This window comes from Calonectris borealis, chromosome 2 (genome assembly GCF_964195595.1).
Source record: "Calonectris borealis chromosome 2, bCalBor7.hap1.2, whole genome shotgun sequence".
Taxonomy (NCBI): Eukaryota; Metazoa; Chordata; class Aves; order Procellariiformes; family Procellariidae; genus Calonectris; species Calonectris borealis.
The window spans coordinates 168,452,098-168,479,935 of record NC_134313.1 but is presented as its reverse complement, the minus strand read 5'-3'; the positions used below and the strand labels follow the sequence as shown (position 1 = coordinate 168,479,935).

Sequence of the window (27,838 nt, the reverse complement as noted above, 5' to 3'; positions counted from 1 at the left end):
AAGCAAACAGCAAGCATGGTACAAGGATCCCCTGTTAAGGGGTAAGGGGGTAATTGAGGAGCCTTCGGTGCCAGGAGATGCTGGAGATGTTGCAGGAGACCAACATGTTGAGGTTGGTGAGGATGGGTCAGGGGAAATATGAACACTGGAAACAGGGGCTTCTGCGGACAGGAGCTGAAGGAAGCTTGAGGCTGAGCCAGACAGCTTATGTAAAACCCTTTCAATTGGCTTATCTGAGATGGGATCCTCTATTGCTACAATCGAGAGGAATGTGGTGAAACTGAAGCTCGTCTGTCTCCAAGGCCATGAGAGCCAATATTTTGTTTCCAACGTTCCCAGTATTTTCCCCACAAGCACTGTCAAGTTCACAGCAGCGGTGACACCTCTGTGATCCTCCTCCTCCTCTTCCTCTATGATGGGAACAACGCTTGTTCCCCTCCAGCACTTGGGCACTGTCTCTGGAGCATGGATGGATCTGCCAGCCGGTGTGTGCCAAGGGGTTCCCTGTTCCCCGTCTTCACCTGGTGCCATGCCAATACTTAATAGTTCTGATTGGCAAACAATTTGCTTCTTTGTGATCACACACACACACAAAAAAAGCGCCTTTTAACATTTTTTCCCCACCTTCCCTCCTCCTTTCCCCAGGGAGAAATATGTCCTGTGCTCTAAGATGTGACCCGTCATTCCTTAGGACCATAGAATCATAGAATGGTCTGGGTCGGAAGGGACCTTTAAAGGTCATCTAGTCCAACCCCCCTGCAATGACCAGGGACATCTTCAACTAGGTCAGGTTGCTCAGAGCCCCGTCCAACCTGACCTTGAATGTTTCCAGGGATGGGGCATCTACCACCTCTCTGGGCAACCTGTGCCAGGGTTTCACCACCCTCATTGCAAAAAATTTCTTCCTTATACCTAGTCTGAGTCTCCCCTCTTTTAGTTTAAAACCATTCCCCCTTGTCCTGTCACAACAGGCCCTGCTAAAAAATCTGTCCCCATCTTTCTTATAAGCCACCTTCAGTGCAAAGAGCATCGTAAGGTGGGGGACATCATCCCCATGTCCTGAACCCTCGGTTCTTGGCTCTGAGGGATCTGCTGGTTGGCAAGTTTAGCACAGAGGCCAGCTGGGCTGAGGGACTGGAGTATCTTCTGCTGGTATCTAGGATAAGCAAGGCTGCATTGCTTGCAGGTGGTCCTTGCTTATCCTGCACACAGATTTCAGGGCCAGCAGACAATGTCGTTCATGTTAGTATAAGCCAATAGTGATGTCTGCATACGTTTTTGCAGCTCCTGTGAGCTCTGACTCACCAGTCCCAGTGGATTTCACTTCTGTTATTCAGAAAGTAGCTGCGCCTGCAAGGCTGTCAGTGTCAGCCTAAAGAAACCCACTTCTCCTGGGGGTCACCATCTACTTAACAGCTGATAAGGCTTTGGCTCAAGGTAGCTCTGAGAGGTACCCTTCAGAGCTGAGGCTTTCCTCCAGCCTTGGCTTCAGTGTAGTTGCAAATAAGGAGCAGGCACTGACTTTTACATCATCAGTGCTTCAGCTCCTGCATCCATGGTGAGGAGCATTTGGTATTAATCTTTTCTGGCATCCTTCTTTTTCATCCAAAGTGGTGCAACATGGCCTTTCATTCAAGCCCTTCTGGTTTAGCTTTCACCATGGAGGTGTTTATGGGTGACCCTCCCCACAAGGGAACGGCACAGCTCTCCTCCCACATCTAGGTAAGATGGCTTTCTTGATGGATTCAAGGAGGAAACCACAGTGTGCTGATAGCAGCTGGGTAGTCCTCTTTATACTACAGTCGGAAACAAAATTCACCTCACCTGAGTGAGGCTTCCAAAACTCTCAAAGCTCACTTCACAAATTCCTTACCATCTTCCTCCATTGGACAATGCCTTCCTCCCCTGCAATCCCCATGATGTCTAACCTGCAAGAAGGACCCCAACCACAGTAATCAGGGGGAAATGGAGCTGTTAGGACAGGCTCCCAGTGTAAGAGGCAGGGCTGTGCTGGCTCCAAATACCAGAAGCACTAGTCTGCCCCCAGTTTTATTTCCAGTTCCTTGGTTCTTGGGGTTTATTTAGATTTTACTTTTTTTTTTAACCCAGAGTCAATGTAGTGTCAACTGTTGTGCAAATCCTAACATGACAGCTGTGGGTTTGTATCCCCTCGAGCCAAGGAGGGAATTGAAACCCTTTCTCACACTCCCTGGGTACATGCCCTACCAGACAAATGTTGGAAAGACTTTACACCTTCAGCCCCTCAGAGATGGGTGTCTGGGTGTCTGAAATAGCTGACACAACAGGTAGCTTTCTCTTGTCTTTTAGCTTTGAAAAATGAAGCTCAGCGAAAACAGCAGGTCTCCGCCCCGCAGTCCTGCTAAGCAGATATGATATTTTCTCCATTTTACCCCGCTTGCTAAGTGACTCTCCCAAGAGCACTCAAGAAGTCTGTGGTGTCAGAAATTCAAGGCTTACAGCCGCACCATTGCAGTGTCTTTCCTAGTGTGGAACTGGGAGTAGGATCCTGTATTCAAGAGCAGACATGCTAACGATGGCTGGGAGGAGTGGCGAAGATGTGGGAACTCTTTCCTTCACTACCATACATCTCCAGGAGCAATATGGGACAATTCTATTCTTTTCCATGTTGTTTATATATTATCCAGCCCAAGAATGCATTAAGTCAGTGTTTCACTCCAAGTTTCACTCTATGTTTCAAAAAGGATGGTGACAAGGTCCTGGGCAGAAAGGGTTGTTGGCATGGAAGATTTGTCTCCACAGAGCAGAGTCAGTAGCTGTCCTGGAGACATGAAGGTTCCCTTTGCAAAGGAGCTTCCACACCTGCAGGAGGACCATCTAGAAAAGTGGCATGCTGAGTGGAAAACCCTTAGAGCAGGGTGCATCTCTACTGCTTGGCTGTACATCTCTACTGCTTGGCTGCTCCAGCTGTACATCTTCCTTCCTTGCAAGATGTCCAGCCCAGAACCACTTCAACCAAGACATCTTCTTTCCTTCCTTGCTCCCTTCCTTCTTCTCTTTCTTTCTTTGTTCCTTTCTTTCTTTTTTTCTTTCTAAGACTGCACAGATCTCTCTGCTTTCTTTTAAAGAGCAGTCAGTGGAAAATGCGGTGCCCCTTTCTAAAATACCACCTAATTCTTTGAGTTGTGGTCCAGGACACAGGACTTGCAACTTCAGCTCCCACACACCTGAAGGAGGGTTGCGTTGCCCTGTCCCAGGAACCTGCTGTTACCACCAGGCCACTATGCAGGGAGGAAAGAAAGATTCAGGGTGTCAAGAGTGGGGACAACAGGGCTCAGTACTATGGTACAAAGATGGTAAAAAGGGACTGTAGCTTTTTAAGACCAAAATAAACCGCTATGTTCATCCTTCTACATCACCATAGTACTTCCTCCCACATATCTGGGTTATCTACCTGACCTAGGGTTAATCATTTAGTCATTCAGAGAAAGATTCAAGGAAAATAAGTCACTGTCTGCGCAGAAGAACACATGAGAGCAGGTTTCATATATTAGACAGTTGAGATATTTATGCGATTATTCATTTGCCTTCATCGCACAACTTGATGACCCTCTGTTCAGCTCCAACACCTTCTGCCCACGATTCTGAAGACATCACTGAATTTAGCATTGCAGGCTCCTGAGGAGATAAGCAGGATTGTCCTTGGGTGTATGGATAAGGAAGTGGAAGCACAGACTGACTAAAGGATTTGCCCAAAGTCACATAAAAAAGCCCCGCGAAAGCAGGAAATCAAATCTTAGGTCACCTCATCCTCAGGCCTCTGAATTCTCATATTGATACTGCTCGGCCGCATGTTTTTGCATCGCAAAATGTTTCCGTTGCTGAGACAGGGTGGTCAGAGGTGTTCTGCACAGGACATTCAGGCTCTCAGCTTCACAGACCGGGGTCCTTAGGAAACAATTTCCAGAAGTGACCAGTGACTTGGAGACCTCTGCATTAGGAGGCAGCTACAAAGCATCCCTAAAGGCCCTCCGTAAGTCTCAGCACCTTTTTCACTGATAGCCAACCCCCCAAAAAGGGTCCAGAACAGGGTACCTTGGAGCACCAGCCATCCAAGTCTCTAAGCCCTGCAGGGAAACTCGGAAGCAGGCAGGAATTAAACAAGCTGAAGCCAGAGCTTTGGTGACCTTGCGTTGCACTGAAAACAAAGTGGTTAAAATGCTCTTAAGTCAACATCCCCATGAGGTATTAGTCCCTATTAACCTTCTCTTGCCGGATGACTTTCCAGAAGCTCTCTTCAAGTCAGAACGAGCTGCTCGTCTCCTGCTACCAGAACCACCCAGAGAGGAATGAGGCGACCTGACAAATATACTGCACTTTCCTGTTATCTTTGCTAAGTCTCTTGCATTTTTATATGGCACCTTAATAACCCCTCATTTCCATTACAAGTGCATGCTTTCCTTCTGCTTATCTGTATCTCTATACACTCCTTCTCCATTCCTGCAGCCACACCGCCTCTGGCTACAACCTGGGGAGCTCTTCAATGCTCAGCAGGGTCAGGTCTGCTTAGTAATCGGAGGACAGTCCTATAACTTCGGAGGTGGCAGGACGTGATTCACGCGATGGCACTCTTCCATCTGCGTCAATATTGAACTCGGTGCCTTAAGTTAGGGGTAGGAGATGTAAACCCAGTGCCCTAATTTTGTGGAGTCATTAAGAGATCGGCTGCAACTTTCTCAAGAGACAAACTCCTAACCTCAGTGCCCGGGGCCAGATCTCAGCTTCTTTGCTCTGCCTGCCTACATTCCCCAGGTAGTTACGATCAGATACAATGCTATTTGCTTCCTGTTGTGTGCTGTTAAGTGGTGGCTGCACTCCACCCCAGGGGTGGCTGCATTTCAAAAGCAGGGGAGTGATTACGGCATATACAGGCTGTAAAAAGCATTGGGCTCTTTCTGGGAAGAGGAGAGCTGAGTATAATCGGTGCTTCTTAAGGCAAATCCTATCAATACCCTCCTGGAGCTGTAGGCTTTCAGTAAGGGAGAGTGTAGGTAACGGACCTGGGATTTAGGATTGGGTATCCACAACCAAAGCTGTCCTCCTGTAATTCCTTGTTCAGCTGCGACCAAGTCCTGGCAAATGCAGACCCTCTGGCTGCGCTGCCTGAAGCTCCCTAGGTTTTGGTGAGCTCTGCACCTGTATGCACAAACACCTCTCTTCTGAGCTAATGGCTCCTGCTGAAGCCCAGGTGGGATCCATGACCTGTGGACTCCTAAGCCACAGCCACTCCTCTCATACTTACGCAGGAGAAGGTTTTCTGCACACAAACACCATGGCTGTAGATGCTTTCTTTTCAGTCCCAGCATGGCAAGGCACAGGGGCTCTCCATCGCGTTTGCAAACATCAGTTCAGCACCTACAGCACCTTTCCAAATAGCCAAAGGCCTGGATCAGGTCTCTCCTGAGCAGAGGAAGGGGTGATTCCCAAGAGATGAGAGCTAACCTACCCAAGCAACGTGCTTTAACCACTACAGCTGTCAGATAGAAGGGGGAAGAAGAAGAGGAAGAATTATCATCTTCCTCTCCTGTCCATGTCATAGCAGCATATCAAAAGGTTTCAAGGTTATTTAGGGCACAATGGGAGGAGGTGGAAGGTGTGTCAGCTCTTCTCTGGTCAGGCACTATACCCTCTACCTCCCTACCAGAGGGTAATGGCATTCATCCCACCAGCTTATCTGACTGGCTTCTACAAGAAGCCTTTGCCTTTCACAGACCCCAGGGCTGGTCATCAATGTCCTTGGAGACATCATACGAAGCTCTCCACCCCCAAGATTTGATTTCTGGATCCCACCTGGGCTTAGGCAAGTGCAAGACGTCAAGTCCCCAGTCCTCGTAGACTTATTTGTTCATGCTCAAAAGCTGAGCTTTCACACAGCTCAGGAACTGCATGGTCACCATTTGCAGGAAGTTGGGATCCTCCAGGCTGGACAGATGCTGAACAAGGGTTTTTCAAAATCACATTGTGGAACTGAGGGTTCCTGCATTTTCCTTTTTTGGTTCTAGCCCTTGGTGACTTACTAACCTCAAGATGCGTATTGACAACATGTTCCAGGACATTGCTCATACCTTCGGCTTGTAAGTTCATGCACATTATTTGATTTGCATATTGTTGTATTTGGTAGTCTTCCCAAAGTGAAGCAGTGCTGCACAAGTTCTTGCTTAAGCCTTCAATCCAGCCGGGACTGCTCTGCAAGCATGCACTTTTGATTTCTCCCTGAGAACATGTTGGCTTTTTGGCTTGGCATATTAAAATCTTTTCGCGTTAGTAAAGCCTGGAAGCATCTAGAAGGTAAAGATTAAGCCAAAATGCCCAGGGAAAGCTCAGATCAGCAAAATATGGTGCAGAGAAGGTTTGAGTGGTTTTGAGTAGGCCACTTGTCAGCTGATGCAAAGCTCAGTAGAAGCTGGTGAAGCTGCATCAACTGAAAACCTGACCTTCTGCCTTTATGAATCCATTCATATTTCAACACTGTCCTAGCCTAATCATCTGAAAGGTGTCAGAGACAACATGCTTTCTTGGCTATCAGGTCTATAGGCGTGAGGTGAGCTCGTGTGCGGAATGGTATAGGAGGTTAAGGGAGGCCAGTTATCAGAATCGTTGTGTCTTCTTAGAATTGCCTCAAGCGTTTGAGAGTAGCCCTGTTCATGATAAAAATGCCATTTTGCTGAAGCCAAAAAGCATTGCAGTAGTGTTTTCTGAGGTGTGGTGTTGAAATCCAGGGTCATTTCTAGTGAGTGAAGAAACATAATGGGACCAAAACAGGAGGGGCGGGAATGAAAACTGGTATTTTGGTATATTCCCCATTTGCAAAGCAGTTTGAGATGTTTGGTTTTCATTTTGGCACAGTGTAGCAAAAGTACTGGCATCTGGAAAAGCCAGGCTAATGCTGAGCTGCTCTTCCCCACCCAGCTCCGACTAGGATGAAAGGCTATGAAGAAAAGTCTCCACCGAGACTAAGGCTCCTTGGACCTTAACCATGACATCTTTTGGCTGATCCCACCCACCATTCTGAGGCAATGGGCAGAGAAGAAAAGCTCATTTCCCATCTCCTTGGCAGGGACCTTAATTAGGCAAGTGAGCAAAACTTTGGATAGATGCGAGATTCCATACATTGAACACTGTCTCTAAGCGAGCTAGGCAGCCTAGGAAAAAGAAGGTGGCTTCAGGATGGAGGGTGGGGACAATGTTTACTTTACATAGTGAGGATTGGGGAATATCTGGCCGTCCTGGCATTTTCCTATCTTCCAGTCATCACTAGTTCTCCCAGTCAAGGAGGAGGAGGTGCTTTACCTGGTGCTGGTCCCACCACTAAGGATGGAGGCTAAGTGTAGTAGCTTCCTTAAGTGTAGGGGACCTGCATTTTCCATGTATTGGGAACATAGACCAAGTTCTGTGCATCTGAAGCCAAGACTGCAGCTCAGGGTATGGCTATGTGGTGTATCGCCTGCAAAGTACCATATAGTACATTCTATATGGCCCCTGAAACTCAGGTTTGCACTGCTTTTTATTTTGCTGTAGCCCTATCCTAAGACCTTAGGATGACCTTAGTCAAAACTTCTTGACTGACCTCAGTGGCCTTGAATCAAGCCTGGTCCTGTCTGCACAGGAGCTTATTTCCTAGTATAAGAAAATGTCTTTGGAGTAGGTCCAAGCCGGACCACAGGGAGGAGGAGAGTTTCCTGGTCTTCTGCCATGCCCTAGAGAGAAGGTGTTCACAGGGCTGATCAAAGCCATGCGTGGTCCCTTCCCATTCATTGATTTCTCTCTTTCACAGCTACCAGGGAATCAGCCTTTGTCCATGCCATTGCCTCTGCTGGAGTGGCTTTCGCGGTGACCAGATCCTGCGCCGAGGGCTCGGCCACCATCTGCGGCTGTGACACCCGCCACAAAGGCTCTCCTGGGGAAGGCTGGAAATGGGGGGGCTGCAGCGAGGACGTGGAGTTTGGGAGCATGGTGTCTCGGGAATTTGCGGATGCCCGAGAGAACAGACCAGACGCTCGGTCAGCCATGAACAGGCACAACAACGAAGCTGGAAGGACCGTAAGGACATTTAGTTTCACCTTTCTCGATCTCCCTTTAATCTTTTCTTACCTGCCATAATGAACAGTGGGAGGGAACCGAGGGGAATAACCAAACATAAATCTGGGCAGTTTTACATCATGAAACGATGATACCTGCCTTATGATAGTTCTTGTCAGGGAGGTGACCGATGTACCTGATCCTTGAAAACTATAAGTAAATTCACCCACCCAGATGTAAATGTCTACCTTGGAGTCAGTTGTCCAGAGCTTTTTTAGGGAGAATGAATCAAGACAGACAGGTCAAGGATGGGATTTCATCCCAGCTTCAAACAGACATTTGAAATAGCCCAGTTAACCATGCCCTAACTGTGCCTGTTCCCCTCCTTTGGCTGTAGGAAGGTGAGCTGTACAGCCAGAGAAGTCTGTACTGGAGACATCTGAAGTTAAGAGACATGGACCAGGGTTTATGGGAAGGATTCAGCGCTTAAGCAAATGCATTTTAGTATAAACTGAGATATCCTGAAATATTCAGCCTGTCCTTGGGCTGGGAAAGACAGTGTGTCTCCTGCAGGTCCTCTGCCATCTTTGCACTGATGCCTTGAGCTCACAAATGGCGTTAGATGCCTGTGTTGTGGCAACTGAATCCTAGTTTGAGTGCAACTGTCCATTCCCCTGGGATCACCCACTGCTCTGTAGGCTTGAGGGTGGGGAAGAGCAGCAGAGCACTTCCAACCACCCCTCTTCTCAACACTGTTCTATTTCCCAGGGAATATTTAAAGAAAATAAGAGGGAATGTGACTCTGGTACCTCCTGATTAAACTTGGACCATGCCCCAAAGCCAGCTAATGTGTTTTCACTTCAAACAGTCATGGAGCAAAATGTATAAGGGAACAGAAAGCACAAAATCTTGCCCTCATCACAGTGACTGCCTCGTACACAGTAAATCTTTTCCATAAGGTGGAACAAACCTAGTAAGAGGACATTCTCTTTTTCATCTCAGGAATGAGATGAGCCCATAAATGCCAGAAGAATGTAATCTATGGGAAACAATTTGTGAAACTGAACCACAAAGCTCTTGCTAATGGAGACCATGCCGCAGCTTCTCTGATATAGCAGCATTTTTTCTCATGTAGTAAACTTGAGAGATCTTATCCCTCAGTGGAAGGTACCTCACTGTATTCAGAAGAGATTAATATGGTCTTGTTCCCTCAGCAGAAGGCCTTACACATGTCTAGAGGACATATGACTGTGCAGTGAGCTACAGCAAAGCCACCACATTTGCGCTGTGCTAGGAAACAGCTGTCCTCAGGCAGGCTAGGACTTCAGTGTGAGCTCCTCAGGTGGACACCGTCCAACCCGGTGGAGTTATCCCACCATGGAGTTATCCCACCTCACACCACAGGAGAGCTGTTCTGAAATAGGGGATGCAACCTTTCAAAATGAAATACCACCAGAAACAAAAATTGTCTGCAATGTAGATGACTACAAGCAATCATGTGGTTTCCGCCAGCATTGGCCCAAATTATCCCAGGTATCCCAAGATATCGTGCATTGCTCGTGGCAGTTGCTGGGATAGATAATGAGACAAATAGGACTGTGGAGAAGCTGGGTAGAGTGGAAAAGATTTGCCTTAAAGTGAGAATTTTTGGAAAAATTGAGCTTTGAGCAAACATCCCTGTGATCACAGGCACGCAGAGGTCTTTTTACTGTAAGTCTTGTTACTTGACACTGAGTTATTTTCGGACATTTTACAGATGTCAAAGATTAGAGAGCAGATGTCACACCATTATCTGAAATCGTAGCACTAGTGTTTTCCATTCTCATCCTGCCAACACTCATGGGGTAGCTCTTCCAGGTCTCCATACTCAAGTGTTTCCAGCTAAACCTGAGCCATAGGCAATGTTTCATATTAGTTCCCATATGAACTCCAACCCTACCACTACGCCAGAAGCTTTGATTAAGTTCAGCATGATTATATGAACCAAACGTTTTGTGGTTCTCTCTCATCGCTAATTACAACCTCCTTTGCGGCGGGTGATACTCCGTAAATAACACAGGAAAGCACCTGGTGAACACCAAGGTGCTGATTCATGGCAAATCTTTTGGACTCAGGCTGGCACTAGTCTGTTCACGTACCTGGAAATTTGCTGATCAGTCTGAAAAAGCAGATTATCAAGTAAGTTGCATAAGGCTGTCTCCCACCTCAGAATACTGGAGGGCAACACCTCTAGAAAACTTTAGACTAATTTCATAAGAGGTAAAAGCAAATAGCAAATTTCTGGGATCAATAATCACCTTTGCATTTATTCCAGAACAGTGTTTTTTGTTGAAGTTCAAGCCTTTCAAAATCAAAAGTTGGACTCCTAATTTTTTCTTTGAAATGGTTTTAGAAAAATTGTAAGTCTGGCTTAAAAATAAAAATACATTACTTTTCAGGTTTCTGAACATAGCCACAAGCAAGGCTAGAATCTCATTTGCTTAATGAAAACACACATAGAAGATGGAATTCTGGACTAGGTCGTTAGGACATTTCATATTTCTTTAATTTCCAATAGAATAGCTGTATATTTCATTTACAAAAACTTTTTTTTAGAAGATTTCTGTGTTCTTCGCTTCTCTGCCTAGATGTGTCTGAGTTGTGTTCCTGGGTGACAGGACTGCAATATTCACCCATGAACATTGATAAGATAGAAGTTGGTATGCCCAGAAATCACTTCAGCCCTTAGTGAAAGCACTTGGTAGATGCTCAAAGTTGGGGTAGGAATCAGAGGTAGTCACTGAAAACAATACAATTGCGGAGGTTTTATCTGCCTCAGATGCAGCATCTGTGCAGGGCATTGACTGGGGGATAAGTGTGTAAATATATCTGTGAAAACACTGCAATTCTTTAGGAAATCCTGGCTAAGTAGCAGAATGCAATATGTGTTTTGATTACAGGCTAATGTCTTCCGTCTTCTTTGCCTTTCCTCTCCTCTTTTTCAGTCTATTATTGAACTCATGCATCTTAAGTGCAAATGTCACGGCCTCTCAGGCAGCTGCGAAGTGAAGACCTGCTGGTGGTCTCAGCCAGACTTCAGGGTCATCGGTGACTACCTCAAGGACAAGTACGATAGCGCTTCTGAAATGGTGGTGGAAAAACATCGAGAATCCCGTGGCTGGGTCGAGACCCTCAGGCCCAAATACAACTTCTTCAAGGCTCCAACTGAGAAGGACCTGGTTTACTACGAGAACTCACCAAACTTTTGTGAGCCCAACCCTGAGACAGGTTCCTTTGGGACCCGTGACAGGATCTGTAATGTTACTTCCCATGGGATTGATGGTTGCGACCTTTTGTGCTGCGGCCGCGGGCACAACACAAGGACTGAGAAACGGAAAGAGAAGTGTCACTGTATCTTCCACTGGTGCTGCTACGTCCGCTGCCAGGAGTGCATACGAGTCTACGATGTCCACACGTGCAAATAAAGCAGGCAAAACCCTTCGCTGGGCTCCAAGTGGAGAAATGGATTCGAGCCTACTTCCTCTGAGGTTGCAGACATGAGAGAAGTCTACTTTTTTGATATTAAAAGAATAAAAACTTAAAAAAAGGCTAAAACTGGTTGGATAGAATAGGTCTAATGACTTCTGGGCTATCCTGAGGTACATCTGGCAGTCACACAAGTTACGCCCCAATGATGCCTCCAGTAGGAGACAGCGGTTTTTCAACCAGCCGACAACACAGAGCTGGAAAGAAGAGCATCAGCAAAAGCATGGATTTGCTCTGCTCTCACCCACCTGAAGTGACTCGTGTGATTAAGTGTCCTTTGAAAGACTTGCATCTTCCTAAGTATCTCCTTTTCCCTCAGCCAGGCAGAGGCTGTGTTGGACAGCAGCAATAAGCTTTCTGAGATCTACCTACATACCCAAATGGCCAGACTCTGTGTATAAAATGAGCAACAACAACAGCAGCAAAAGAAATAAAAGCAGATAAATTAATGATTTTTTTAAAAAAATAATGCAAATACTCCTTTGCTTTTGCCCTGGAACCAGAGAAGTCTACAAATATATAATAGAGCTGTAGAGTGGGCAGGCTCTTCACGTGAACTTTTTAGCGTAGTAGCTTCTGCCAGTTTTGACATAGGATTCAGTGACACCTGTAGGGAGGGAGGGAGGGAGAAGGAGAGGGAGAGAAGAGAGAGAACTGCTGATGGTTTCCTGCAAATGCCCTGCTGGCACACAGGTGATGTGCACAGTATGGAAAAGTTCAGTGCCTGATATGTGAAGTGAAGAGGACTCGGTGTGTGCATTGAGAAGGAGACAATCCCACAAAGGGAGATGTTGCTCCAGCCGTGGCCCGGCATGTGGCTTAGCCAACAAGCCTTCCTTGGAAACATGCGGTGCAGAGCGAGTCTCCTGGGGCTGGACACTCGCTGCTGGGTGTAGGACATCCAGCTCCTCAGCATCCCAGATTGTTCCCGTAGAGGAGGAAAGGGAAAGTGTTTACCCCTCCCACCTCATCAGAGAACGCCGTCACCAACAGTGGAAAGTGCACTTACTCCATCCGCTCTCTGCACTTCATGCAGGCTTTCCCCTGGGCACTTAGCAAAACCCTTAGACCACAAGTCTGTCAGGAACATGACTCTGAAGGACTGCTTGTCACCTATTGACTTACATGACGGTGAACCAACCCACCACCACCACTCCCCCCAAGCTGGAACAGTTTCAGACTCGAGCCAAATTTTGTTCCACACCTAATTTCTACAGTCATTCCCGTCTCTAAAAGTGGCACAGATTAAAATGCACAAAACCCAGACTCTGAACCAGCCCAGAATTTTGGGCGATTTTGGACATGGAGCCCAACCCCAACTTTGCAGCGCTGCCCCATCTCTGCTGTTCACCTCTGACTCCCCGTCTTTGCATGCTGCTCTACTTCTGATTTCAGATCAGGATTGCCAGTTTACAGAAACAACTCTCACCTCCTCCGTGGGCATCAGGGCTTCCTTCAGCCATGTGGGTATCAGGCATGAATCTCAGCCCATCACCTTGGTATTTACAGCACTGTAACTCTGCTTGAGTTATTCCTGGTTGATACTGGCATAAATGAGTGGTAATCAAGCATGGAGTTGTAGACTATTTAGCCTCAGATGCACTTGTCCTGTGTCCTCTTTGCCTTACCCATACCTTTAGGTTCCTATCTTGGGAAAAGGACAATGGATTGGCGTTTTTTCTTTCTCTTCAGTACAGGAAGGGAAATGGGGCATGATCTAACTCCCAGTGATCCACAAGAGTCTTTTCATGGCAATGTAATCATGGCTGTTGGCTAGTTCACACCTGGATGTCTGTGTAGAGAAATCAGAGTGCTCTTGTGTCTCTGCATGTCAGGGAACCAAAGGAGGGAGTATGCAGAAGAGGCAGGGAACAGAGCTTAATCCCATCAGAGAGAAAGGAGGAGGAAACGATGCCTCCAAGGGTTGACTCTGAGTCATGGCGTCTCCTGGGACTATTCCTACGCTGGTGCAGTTTATGCATCACCCATTTGTCTCAGGGCTGTGCCCAAGGGCACAAGCAAGCTTTGCCTATTGATGGAGGCACTTCTATCAATGCTCTGCAAAAAAAGCTGCGATGAAATGAAAGCAGAGACACAGAAAGGAGGGAAGGAGAGAGGAAGAGATCAAGAGAGACAAGGGAAAAAATGGGGAGAAAACCAATCAATCATATCTGTACGTGTAAACATTGTACCCAATAGATGGCCACACACCACCTGGTAGAAAGCAATGGATCACTAAAAACTGAGAGAAAGATGGACCAATTAATGGATACATGACTGATTTTTGTAATACAGCCTGGGAGAAAAGGAAAATCTGATCATTATGACAAATAGAGAAGGAAGCCGCTGCAGGGGGAAATTGCCACAATAACCGATATTCAAACACAAGCTGTCAGGAAAGCAGACGCTGAAGAAAACCACATATGCGGTGGAAGACATTGATGAATTGGAAAAGATGGGACGAAGGAAGATACGTCTGATTTACTTAATATGATGCAGTGCTAGCAGTCACAGCGCGAGATGTTAGACACGTCTCACCAGATACTTCTGTCAGTGAATGGTGCCCCGACAGCAAAGATGCAAATCATTGCAGGTCACGGTGCCTGTCAATCCATTGACTTCAGCAGGGTCACACCCACAACTAATTTTACCCTAATATTTTTAAGCAAAGTGGTTTCAAACTCCTTCTTTTATACCATACCAGTGAAGAAATGGGTTGAAGGATTTGGCTTCCATGCATGGGAGCTGGACTCCGACCCCAGCCCAACCACAGCATGCTAACATCCACCGTTTCTGCTTTTGCACCAGAACCAAACCCAACATCACTAGCAGGTGAAGTTCTTTGGGAAGCATGGGGGAAAAAAACCCAAACTAGGCATTTGCTGAGCAATTGCCTCTTAAGGTGAACAAACAGATTTTGACTGCAGCAGTGGAATTTATTTCATCTGGCCATGTCATCTAGTCTAAGCTATTTATCTAGTATTCTGCTAGGATCAATGGCAAGAAACAAACAAGACCAGAAGGTGATTCATTATAGCCTAGGATGGTATCTAAGCTATGTTTGGTAAATTGCCCTCTGGGTGTACCTCTGTCTTTCCTCTGACTTTAGCTGATGAGCTCATACTAGATGATGAGCTCTTAGATGGCTACAGTCTGATGATGTAAAGTCCACCATTAGTCAAGGAGGTGAAGCTGCAATCTGATCATCAGCTGAGATGGGCTGGAAGTCCTACTCCTTCATTCAAAGCTGGGGCTAGGCTTGAAACAGCTCAGTGGTTGGGGACTTCCACCCCATTCAAGGGATTTTTAATGAAACCTATGCATACTTGTTGGGTTTTATTATGTCGTTAGTCATCCACCATGATGATATAATGTAAGGGGTTGAGCAGCTGTTACTAAAGTCAACGAAAAATGCCTGCGTGAATTCGGTTAATCACCCCAAGTGCATCTGAGGGTCCTAGTCCTGGGTCTGACTCTGCCCACCCATGAGGAGGGAAGAGAGAGAGCCTGCTTGGCATCTGGGAGCACGCTGAGTGCACATGCTAGGCCTGCATCTCACCCCATGGCTTTGGAGAATGGACTTGGGCCATCACTCCCTAATACACATGAATTCAGGAAGTGTCTTTGGAAAACTAAGATCCCACTCCACTGCCTACACTGGATGTCTCAAGTCAGGGTTGCCACTGTACTGGTATGAAAGATTGAGTCAATGATGAGTGAGGTGCCATCCCTTCCTATACATCATCATGCCTGCATCAGGCCTCATTTAGGACATGGTCTAAATACAACCCAGAGCCGCCTTCTGCCTCAGGTTCTCCCATTCTGTGAAAACGGTAGGGCCTTCCTTACCGAGTGGACTTAGGGTTTCACTCAATAATTCACTTAATAACCTAAGCATCTGGTGACATTTTAGGTGCCCTATAATATCCTATTGGGATCCAGCTGTTGCTTCAATGACATAGGACTCCCACAGGTCTTAAACCTGGGCAGATATGTCAGAGACTGTAGGGTGTCCAAAATGACACGAGATGCCTATGTGTAGATGGTTGAATGGTGCACTTGTCTGGAAACGGTTTTCTGTCAAAACTTCCCCTCCACCTCCGTTGAGCTGGGTAATGCACCAGTCTATAGTCAAAAGGAAAAGATCGTTCATTTCCCACAAATGGGAGCTAGCCAACTCAACCTCCATGATCCATGGCGCCCTTCCCTTCAGTCTTCACTTCTGATGAGGTTTGTCCTCAGGCTGATGGTTTGACGTGTCTAGCAGTACCAGGGAAAAGGGAGACGACATCCAACCAAGTAACACAGGTGTAAAAAATAAAAAAGGAACGTAATTCCATCCTCTTACGTGCTGCTATCCAACCTTTCCTTTAGCTGAACAGATGGGTTTGACGGGCCCCATCAGTTCCACACCCAACCTCACTAAAGACAATGAAGTTACCTGTGAGGGGTGAATTTGGCCTCATCTCTTTTCTTTCTATGAAAGAAATGGAAAGTTTAGGAGTTTTTTTCTTGTTGTGGTTTAGTTTTAGAATTTGGGGGCTTCTCTTTCTCAGAGAAAAGAAAAACATGGGGAGGGAAATGCATGACATTTTCTATTACTTGATCCCTGATGTATCTCTTTTGTGTGTCATGTTCAACATTGACAGTCTTCTCCAAAGCATTTTGAAGTGTCCGGAATTGTTTCCACTCTTTACGAGGGGCTTCGTGTGCAGAACTAAAGCAGTCAGGATTTAATCTTGGGAGGGGATTGCAGGGACAACCACACCACAAAATGCAATATGGTACAGAAATCTCTGAGTCAGCACCAGCCACATCAGCCCTGCAGACAAAAGCGCTGTAGTCTGAGCTGAGCACTGCAGGATTTCTGTATTAGCAAACCTCAGAGAGTAATTTCTTCTGCCACTCAATCTAAAATATTTTTGGTGTTTTCAGTGCATTCAGATATATTGCCACAGAGATGTCCAAGGATTAGAATACATTCATCATGTGTGTTCATATGCTTGTTATACGCCCATCCTTAAATTTAAATTCAGGAGAAACACTATGAGCTTTGGGTCACTTTTTTAGCTTCAAGGAGAGGTTTCAGTGCTGAAATTCTGGGGTTTGATGTTCCTGGGGATATTTAAGGTTACAGCATGAGCACTCTGCAGGAGCTAGGAGTTGTGAATCCAGTCCTGGGTTCTGCACTATGGAAATTACTCCAGGCTTCCCTTGATGCCTTAACGATATGCTTTGGGAAGCTAAAACAGAGCCATGAAAAGGCAGCAAATCAATCTGCCCTGCAGACACCAGCCGTTGCACCTGGTTAAATAGGCTGCCCATAGGAAAATGACTGCCGGCTCTTCCAGAGACCTGCTCCAGAGCTGAGGCTGCCGAGAAGGAAACGCTCTGCTGTCAGTGGCGTAGCGAGCGAGTGGGACGTTTGCTCAGGTCTGCCAGCTGTGCCCAAGCAGCTGTTTGGATGAGAAGCTGTAGAGAGAGCATTAGACCATGGGAGAGAAGGTGGGCTGGGTGGGAGGAGGTCCTATCCCTTCCTTATAGCTATATGTCTCCTATTTTCTACCTCCCTCCAAGCTAAATCTTGCCTGTTGTAACAGGGACTTCTTAGTACAGGAGAATCTCTTTTCTAGATTTCCCCTCCCTCCCTGGGCAGCAGCAGTGGGATCTGGCTTTTTTTTTTGCTCAATTGTTTTCTTCATGGCTTAGCTCCCCGGTGCTCATGTTTCCTGCCCTCTCTTGTGTGCTCCAACAACAGCTACTGATCTGCAGTTCATCACTACTCAGAAGGGGACAGGAACTCCTGCCTCCAGCCTCTGTTAACCGCTGCGGGGTGCAGATGTTTCCGTTTGGTAGGAAATGGAGGCTCCTGTGGCCTCCATTTCGAGAAAGAGGTGTTTAGTCCTCATTCCTGACACTGCCAGTGTCTCCAAGGACTTGGGCAAGTCATTCTGCTCCCACTTTGCTGCAGTTTCCAGAGGTGTCTTTGGTGCATCTCCACCTTGGAGGGGGAGATTTTCTCAAGCACAAACGAGAGGCCAGTAGTTAACTCCCAGGCAGCGGTACCTGGGGTAGGATTCAGAATATAAAGTGAGATGCTTAAATGCAGGTATCTACATGTGAACTAGGTGCTTAAACTCCCATACAAGCCCAAAGATGGGCTCCATTTGCCTCAACATAGCATCTAGGGCTGAACTGAATTATTGAAGATAGGTGCTTAGAGCCATTTGGGATGCTCGAGGGTACCGCACTGGCTTCTAGCAGCTGCTCTGGAAGAGTGTGGGCTTCCCTTAAGTCACATGGTGTATCTGCCAGCTCCGTGCAGATGCTTCAGAAACTCCACCTCAGATGGCAATAGATGCCTGCGCATGAGCAACCCATTTGAGCTCCTAGTCAATAGGCAGTGGAGGCTGGAGAACAATTCAGCTGGCCAAATGTAAGTGTCCACTGTAGGGCGAGCTGAACCACTCTCTGGGCCCCACTGACTGTGCTGACTAGATCTCCTTCAGCTATGGGTGTTTAGATGTCTAACAAGTGTGTGTCTTAATCTATGAGCTGGACCCCACTCCAGATGCCTAAATTTCATGTCTTTAAGATCGAAAACTCTGTATGAGCTCAGTTCTACTCTCACTTAAATTGATATAAATCAGGAAGCATCATTTCCATAACGCCAGACTTACAAGTGTATCAAAGGAAGCAGAGGGTGGACCTATTCTGTAAGTATAATTATTTGAATCCACTTTACTGGTATGTAATGGGTTTGACTCCAAGGGAGCATCTCTGCTCTTCCTGTTGGTGAGCACATAACGAAAATGGACAAGTCCCACCAAGTCATCGAGAGACAAAATCCTGCTGTTACGTGAATACCATCCAGATAGAAAAAGCTTCTGAAGCACAACAGTCACAAGGGTCTTTTCCACATGACTTGGTCTCTTCCTCTGTCTCTGTAGGCCTTGCTTTTCTTACACATGATCTGTGGACCAAGGGAGGTCTTGGACAGCCCTGTGTGGAAGTGGAGAGTGGGGAAGGTGTGAGGAGATGTTTTCCTCATTTTCTTTTCTTTTCCAAGTTTCTTCTTCTTATTTATTAGTATTTATTTATTTCTTACCACTCATTCCACTCCACTAAAATCCTGAACGCTGAACGCACGTCTGCTACAGACATTGGCTAGCAAGCAGATGAGTATCACCCATTTTTTTGAGGGAAGGCACCATCTTGTCAGGGCTTCTTCCCAACATGCACTTGCCACCCGCTGCTACCACTTGGAAAGCACAAGAGGCCTGAGTCTTTCCAAGGCAGGCTTCCAAAACCTCCAAGATCCTCCTGTGTGTGATGAAATCCTCCCCACTGAGAACCCTGGTTCCCACTGGTGCATGTTCCTCCAGACCTGGTTGCCCCACTGCCCGCCTGTCCCCAACTGACTGCAGCTCAGCCTTACGCCTCTTAATCTCGGTGGAGACCCACTCGATCTATCTCTTATGACATCGCTTTCTGTCACTCCCAGGCCAAAACCTGCCCGAACAAGACCTGTCGTAGCTTTGGACTATCTGACGAGCCCACCAGCACTGTGGAAGACATAAAACACAGCCCTGTAGCACCCCAGGGGATTCCCCCATGGTACAAAACATGCTTGTCCGGCAGTCAAGGACAAGTATCTTCTTGTGGGTGGGTTTTTTCACTATTGCTTTCCCTTCCCACAGACTGTCTGCCTGATTACATCGCCTTCTTCAAAGCTACATCACTGTCTGTAACCCTTCCCCAGCCTGCCCCTGCCCTCACCCCACCTGAGCACCCCTTTGTACAGATTGCATGTATGATACAACCTGAAATTCCAAAGCTATTGTACAAAGTAGGATTGTCACCTTTTTTTCTCAGTATTTTGTTAAGTCTGATGATTTTTTTATGATTATTTATTTTATGAATAAATGTATATATTAGTAAGAGTATATATTTGCGGAAATAACTCATCGGGACAGTGTTGTTGCTCTGCTGTTGTGCTTGTGACCTCATTGGCTTTTACCCTATTTTCTACTGACAGCACACTAGCGATGTCTTGTAACTGTTTTTTGTTACCAGTTAAGTTTGATAGATGTGTTAACTTTATAATGAAAATTAAAAAAAAAAAAAGCATTAATTTTAACCTGTGTTTGGGTATTTTTCCCACCATTCCACAGTTTTGATGGGATGGTATTTCATATCACAGGCTGAAATACAGCTGGGGAGAAGTAGGGAAAACATATGTCTTCCTCCTGTAGGAGAGAAGCTGTGTGCTTTGGAAGAAGAGATGCCGCCTGAGCTGGTGCCATTTAACCTGTGCCCAGCTGCTGTGGTAGGTGACAACCCAATTATGAGCAAAACATGTACACTTAAACTGCCATAAGCCCATTTCTCAGCTGAGCATCACTAGGACAGGGACCCAGTTAGAATCCAGCTGAAGAAAGGTGACCAAAAGACATGCATCTTGCTTCAAACATAGAGAGGACAAAGACCAACCACACAGCTACTCATGGCTGAGATCTGGTACATGGTGAGCCACTACCACCTTGACCTTTGACTGCTATAAATATTCTCTCTCTGGAGCAAGAAAAGCCCAACACAGGCAAGACATGACTTTATGCAATGCCCCTGGAAGGCTCTAAAAAATTTTGTGTTAGTTCTCCCATTTCCTGTCATTTTCTTAATCTATTAGGTTGGGAGCCTGCTGGGCATAGTCATGCAACCACCAGGGCTGTAACCATGCCAGAAAAGTGCATAGATTGCAGGGACTGAGCATCAGGATACAATTAGGGGGACACACTGCTGACAGGGAAGATGAGGGAACCCATGTTGTTCCTTTCATTGGAATCTACCATAGCTGGTCTTCCATTGCACCTAGCATAGCTAGGTCTGTGTACAGAGAAATCTGCTCCCAAAATAAGCCCTGCAACAGCTTTTCCCATTCCTCCGTCCTTAGTGAGGAAAGGCATCCCCATGAAATGGGCTCACTTGATAGAGAGAGCAGCACAGCTTCTCTTCGAGGCTTTCAATTTGGCTGTGTCGGCTGCAGAGATGATGGGTTCACTGCAGACGTGATGGGTTGGTTGCAGAGGTGATGGGTTCACTGCAGAGGTGATGGGTTCACTGCAGATGTGATGGGTTGGATGCAGAGTTGATGGGTTCACTGCAGAGGTGATGGGTTGGATGCAGAAGTGATGGGTTGGCTGCAGAGGTGATGGGTTCACTGCAGAGGTGATGGGTTGGATGCAGAGGTGACGTGTTCACTGCAAGAGGTGATGGGCTGGCTTCAGAGGTGATGGGTTCACTGCAGAAGTGATGGGTTGGCTGCAGAGGTGATGGGTTCACTGCAGAGGTGATGGGTTGGATGCAGAGGTGATGGGTTTGATGCAGAGGTGATGGGTTCACTGCAAGAGGTGATGGGTTGGATGCAGAGGTGATGGGATCACTGCAGAAGTGATGCGTTTGCTGCAGAGGAGATGGCTGCAGGCAGACAGGGCAGGGGCTCTGTGTCTGTTCACCTCCCACCCCATTCATGCAAACAGAAACACATCAGATCCCACAGGTCTTCTTGTGGCCTTCGCCATTCACTTAGGAGAGATTCAAGCCACCTAGCTTTATCCCTCGTAGACCAGTTATCTCCTCTAAGCTCATCCTTGATGACTCCTTTATAACCAATGGAGAGATTTGAGCACATCCAGAGATTTATCCCACTTATTTAAAACATAGACCTTAGTTGGTATAATTCACCTTCCAAAGACATCTGTTTTTCTACTAAGAGAGACTAAAGAGAGAGTAAGAGACTCTAAATGAGCACATCTATAAACAAAAAAAGCACCTTTCCTATGAGAAGGGACTGGGAGGCAAGTAGCACACTGTGATGCCCCAGACAAAATATCCCCCCCACAAACACACACCCACACCTTGCTTTGAATGACACAGGTCAAACACCATGGAGAGCTTTCAGCATACCAGACTCAGCATATTTTCCAGAAATAAATGATGAACATTCTTATTAAAGAGCACTTGAGATAAGCTTATTTGTCAAGCTGTGTTGCCTGCTTCACCAGCTTTGAGCAAGAGCCTTTTTTTTTGGCTTAAATGGGAAAAACTAAGAAATGGGTGGACATCTCAGTTGCTCTTACATTATACATGCTATTAACCCCTACAGACCCTTTCATGAACTAAAGAAGAAAATCTGGTGTTGATAACTCATTGCTGTCCCATGACCTGGACTTTTCACCATTAGGGAAACTGTAGAAGGCCTCTCTTTTGCAGAACAGTCCTTTTCCTCTCTACAAGTAGGCAGCACAGCCTACGGTCACATTTAGCCATGGCAATGGGCTTTGCTCCTGACAACCTAGGTCACAGAAGTCACCTAAAACTGTTCCACTACCAAGTAGCAGCTATTTATACACAGAGCTAAGGGTCTAATCTCATTCCCAAGCATAATTTAAGGATTGATGTGCACACAGGTCTTGATGCAGAGAGCTAATTAGGCATCTAGCTTCCTTGTAATCATCAGAGTTGAGAGCTTAACATTTCTTTGAGAAACAGTGCACTGAACTTGAACAAAGGTTTGGTTCCCAGCAAAGAATCAGTACTGACTAGACTACTCCTAAGCAAAACCGTGGCCAAGTTCACATGCCACATTGCTGGTAGTACTACACCATTTCTCCAGACTGCTTTCCATGCACAGGCATCCCAGTCACATACAAACAGTAACTCAAACCAGTCTGAGATGTGCCAGATCCATAGCTCATGGGCAAATTAGTCTGTACATGCAGAGTGAGCCCAAGGCTTCTGAGAGCCCCCAGAGTCCTTGTGCACCATTCTGGTGGAAAAAAACCACCCATAGTCAGACAAATCTGCATGTGAACAAGGCATCCAAAGTCTCCACAAACTTGCAGATTTGCCACACAGGCTTCACTGATTACAAGGAGTGGGATTCAACTCACAGATTCAAACACACAAATGTAGGTGCCCACAGAACCACAAAAAGGCATATCGATGCCCTCTAGGCATTTCGATCTGGAGTATCCTGCCTGTCCTCCAGGTGCTGTTCCAGAACCGCCACGGATCTCCTGCAGGTCTGTGTCATGTCTGGCAGCTCCAGGAAGATGTCTCAGATACCCCAAGACATGTCAAAAGGCACTAGACACTTTAGTCAAGTGAATTGAGCCCAGTTTGCTTGAATTTAAGGTCTGACTTTAAAGTTCCCGTTATTGTTAGTAAAGTTTGGAGAGGGATTCATTTCACCATAAGGTCTGAGTGCTGCCGCCTTAGATCCCTGAGGGCATCTGCAATATCATATGGGCTTGGCACCTATAATGCTACAGACCCTTTAGGAGATCCCTGTCCTTCTGGATTGGCAGGGGGATACCCAGAGGAATTACACTAAGATACCGTAGATGGTAGTGGACACCTGCGTTTAGGCAAGCACGTTGAAAATTTGATCTCCACTGGTTGTAATGGGAGCTTAGACTCTCCGAGCACATGTAGGCAGCACACTACATATTGCTGCCTAAATTTAAATGTCTTAATCTGCAAGTTGAATCCCGCTTGAGCAATCAGTCCAATACAGCATCCTTTGAAGCTGTGAAAACCAGCTGAAAGCAATTCCTGACCAGCAGCTAACCAGGCCATAAATAAGCTGTGACCCAATATAATTTGAAAGCTTTGCCATCTCATTGCTACCCAGCCTGGCTTTGGAATTTGCTTACTGATCTCTTTTATTTGCAGGTGTGGATTTTTTTTCCCCATCGTACAGTCATTTGGAGGCACATAGCCAGATTTGCATTCCACAGGGCTACAATCCGGTCTGGGATTTGCCTGCGAGTGTCAACAGGTGAAGTGTTAACTAATGAACTTGGTGGTAGTGTTAAGGTGAGGTCAGCTCAGTTTCTCTGCAAGTTGGTTTCGTGCAAGGACAGCAAGGTTAAATAGACTTTAAAAGTGATCTAAAAGAGATCTGTGCTCTGGACCTGACCCTTTGAAACCTGTTCCTTTCTCCCTGGTCCATGCACATCCCAACCGTATATTTCATCTGCTCTTTTGTCGAAGAGGAGGTACAGCAAGGCTGTGTTGAGTTTGTCTCACCGAGCACCTGAGCTCTGAGAAATAAAGTGGCTCTACGATATTTTTTCCTGGGATATGTGAGGCTATGGTCATTCTCAATTCTGCAGCACCAGTGATTGTGGGAAACAGTGGTGGTAGTGGTGGGGTGCCAACTTGTTATAGTGAGAATTTCTTTCACGCAGGCATCCAAGGAGAGTCTTAAACCTGTTTTTTCTGTCCTAATCAATGCTGTTGGGTTATGCAGGCAGTGTCTTTCATCCTGGGAATATCAAGCTCTCTATGCAAAATGGGATAGCTTCGGTGAGAAAAGTATCCCAGAACAGCCACACAGCAAGGACAACTGGCAGCATATGGAAATCCAAGTGCAAGCCTCCCCTCCCTATCAGACTGGAACCTACAGCCAATATCCTGGCTGAGTCACCAGCCGTTTCTGAGTGACTGATAGCTCCAGTCTAGTCTTGAGCAACCTCACTGCAATTCTGTTTTCAACAAACTGCTGCTTTCCAGAGAAAAAATGCTTCCTCTGAAATTGCTGCTCCCTCTCTGTCCCTCACGCTGCTCCCTCACAAGCAGCACACCTGAATTCCAAGTGCTCTCAAAAATAAAGAAGTAACTTGGGTCCCACCCACTCTTTAGACCCAAGTTCACTGTAGAGACTACACAGTAGCCTTTGGCTAGTCAATGTGAATGAAGTCTTTTGACAAAGACTTGTGCCTTTGCACACAGACTGTGATGAGACACGGCCCCTCCAAACACCCAGCAGATGGTTTTATCTTCCACATTGCTAACCCAGGCCAGACTAGCAGAGTGGACTTTGCAGGAGATTTCTCTCAGGCATGCTTTCCGCAGTGTCAGTTGGGACAGTAGGGTGTCTCAATGAAGTGGAGAGGGCAGGACAAGTAAATAGCCCTGAAGTGGGTAAGGGAAGGACTTTGGCTGATATTAACAGCTAAATCAATAAGCACGCTTGTTACTGGTTCAACCGTGGAGTGGGAACACCATCCCCCAAGCATCGCAGTCAGGGAGAAGGAGTTTGGCACATGGAGGGCTGGCAAGGAGCTAACCTTTAGACTTGTTAATGAATGATAATTGAGTGGTCCTCAAGAGCTCTGAATAAGTTCCCCGGCTGCCCAGCTGCTGTTAGAGGCTGGCAGGGACTGCTCGACACACCTTGCCTTAGCAGCAGATGTTGTTCCTATGGGGAAGAGGAAGGTCACACATTAAAAGGCAGCAGACACTCCAAATTCATATGGAATAAAACACAACCGAAAGGCTGGCTGTGCAACTTTGTTCAATTATTTTTTTCCTCCCCTTTAATTAGGGTGTTTTGATATCTGAGGAACACAATGAGATCCAGGTGTCATTGTTATTATGATAGTCTCAATCATAATCATACTTCTTGTCTTGTGATGATGTCTCTGGTGCTCATCACAGCTGAAGACCACCTCTAGTGCTCAAATACAGAACAAGGTGGTGGACTCTGTTCTAAAGAACTTCCAGTCCAAATGATCTGTTTCTACCTAACCCTGTTTACATCCATCAGTGATGCTGATAAATAAAAATAGCTCCTAGCCATTGCTGTAGGCTGCCCGAGCCAGTTTGCCTATAGACACAACAACCATACCCAAGGAGGCCACAGAGCTGTACATATCAAGCAGATGTCTTGCAAGTCATCTGAATGCAAAAATAACATCAAGTTAGTAACAGTAAAAATGTCTGGCTTAACTAGAGAAAAGTGAGGTCCACCTTTCAGCATCATTTATCAAACATGTCATGTCAAGGAAATTACTTTTTTCACTTGTGGCTTGCAATTAGTACAAGCCAATAAAAAAGTTACAGTTCTGCTAGCTCACCAAGCATGTGGTTATACCTTGTTGGCATAAAGAAGGTGGGAACTGCTCTGTAAGCAGAGGCCATAGGGTGCAAGCTGGCATGATCTGCAAAAGAAATCCTTGGAGTAGCCAGGCCTGGGGAGACAATAGGGCTGAGAGGTGAATATAGAACAAATATCCACCATTTCTCATAATATTAAAAGTAGGAGACATCCACTGTAATTAGCAGGTTGAAAAAAACAGAAAAGAGTGTTTCTTCTCATAGTTTGACAGTAGAAATCTCTGTCGTGGGGAGCTGTGGATATTTAAATCTACCTGAGTTTAAAAAGCAACTGGACAAAATTCACTGAAGAAAAATGCATGAGAAGTTTTTACACTCAAAGATGCAACTCCTCAACCAGAAATCCCAGCCGGTGGTTGCTGGGAGTTGGGCGTACGCCAGTGGAATATCACCCTGTGTTTGTCCTGTTCTTCTGCTCTTCCCCAGGCAGCTACTCTTGGCCCCTGTCACAGACAGGAGACAGGGCCAACACAACCTGCCGTCTGATCCAGCACAGCTGATCATATATTCATTGACATGTAAATGTCCATGAAACAAACTTGGGAGAGACTAATATTCTTTCTACACTTCAGGGGGGAATGACTTTCAGGAAAAAGGTGATTTATTCTTTCAGTTTGGCTAAAAAAACCTGAAGACAGTGGTCATTTCACTTAACTTTACAAAGACCAAAAGTCTGACAAATCTTTACAGCCAAGGGAGAGAACGGGACATGTCCAGCAAGTGATTTGCATGACCAACCTTGGGTGGCTGTTTTAAGAGATGAATCTCCCCCTAGGGTGACTCTCCTCTCCCTTGACTACAAAGCAAGCCTGGGCTGACTAACTTGGACCTGGGCATCTAACTTTTAGAGGCGTAAATTAGGGCTGATGAAACTGCAAGCCTCACCTCAAATTTGCAGGAATCTCAACTGTGAGGTAGAACATAGAAAAAGTACCAAAAAAGATATAAAACACTAAAGAAAATGCACATATATTTAAAAATTATTTTGTATGGGCTAACTGAATTTTGGCACCAAAATTTCCTGTGAACCCCTCAGGTTTACGTGTCAGCTCCTGGCCCAACAATAGTTCTCCCTAAGAATTTTAGAAGTCTACAGTGTTTTCCATAAGAGGGAAAAGCTCTTGATAATCACAGGAGCTGAAGAGCGAAAGCCACTTCTAACTAGGGAGAAGCCTGTAGCTGAAGACACCAAAGCAAATTTCATTTCTGACCAAAAAATGGCCTTAATGTCTGTCCAGACCATGAAACAATATATCCTTAATGGGAGTAATCTGAACTGACTCTACTTAGCTGCTGAAGAAGCACAAAAGGGTTGAGTTGAGTCAGCTGGATTTTGACTCTGTGGTTGGAAGGAATCTAGGTAGTTCAAACCTAGCAGTCATCTTGCTAAGCCTTCCTTAGCAAGGAGTCTTTCAGAGTATGCCAACGGTGGTGAGTGGACTCCTCTTTCAGATCCAAAGTCATAGGAGCTGTTGTCTTTTCACTTCCACAAGTGAAGGGCTTCCTGTCAGATTCAGGAGCTGGTTGTAAATCTGAGTTGGGGATGACTTTGAAGAGTAAATTTAAGGGGCTGTAACTGCACAAGTGCCACAAACTCAACTCATACTGCAGTTTTTAAAGAAAAACAGGAATGTACTGTGGAAAAAGAATGCTTTGGGACATTTCATTCCTCACCTGCTGTAGACCAACTACAAAGCAGAATAAAATTATCTACCCCATTGGGAACCGAAGTCAGTCACAATTTGTGAGGACAGAGGAAGTTACACTTGCTTATTCCAGGTCCATGATCTCTTAGTGTCAGAAATGTGCCATTTTCCCTTTTTGTTTGGAATACTCTAAAATGTCAGGCTGGCATTTTAGATGGCCTCTAACCGTAAACTTCTCAAAATAAATAGGAGACAAAAGTTGCTTCAGACTCCAGATCGTTTGAATATAGGGTACCTGAAGGATGAAAAGCTTGAGAATCAGCAGTTTGGAGAAACAATGCATGTTGGAAATAAGTCCTCGTAGGCTTGTTCTCCATGCTCTAAATTCATGGTTGGATGTTCTTCTTTGACTACACCGCTCCATCTTAGACACTTTCTATTTTGAAACACCTTCATTAAAGGCCATCTCTTCCATAAAGCTCCTCTGACCTCTCAAGTGACCTTCTTAGTACTAATCTTTCAACAGTGCTGTCATGTATAGCCATGGGCAGACAAAAACCTTTAATTTACAAAGTTCCAGAGAATACTTATTCCAGTCTCCTCAACCCAAGGAGATGCATCAAAATCCACCCCTGAAGCAGAGT

The 27,838-nt window shown here is 46.0% G+C and overlaps 1 protein-coding gene across 1 annotated transcript in view; it reads left to right on the top strand.

Annotated features, from left to right (window-relative positions):
• WNT3A (Wnt family member 3A) overlaps positions 1–11,522 on the top strand; it is an 87,937-nt gene extending 76,415 nt beyond the window's left edge. Inside the window, exons 3-4 of the mRNA XM_075144360.1 lie at positions 7,814–8,079; positions 11,043–11,522. Of these exons, the coding sequence (XP_075000461.1) occupies positions 7,814–8,079; positions 11,043–11,522 (746 nt within the window). The remainder of the gene's footprint in view (positions 1–7,813; positions 8,080–11,042) is intronic.
• Positions 11,523–27,838: the final 16,316 nt, after the last annotated feature.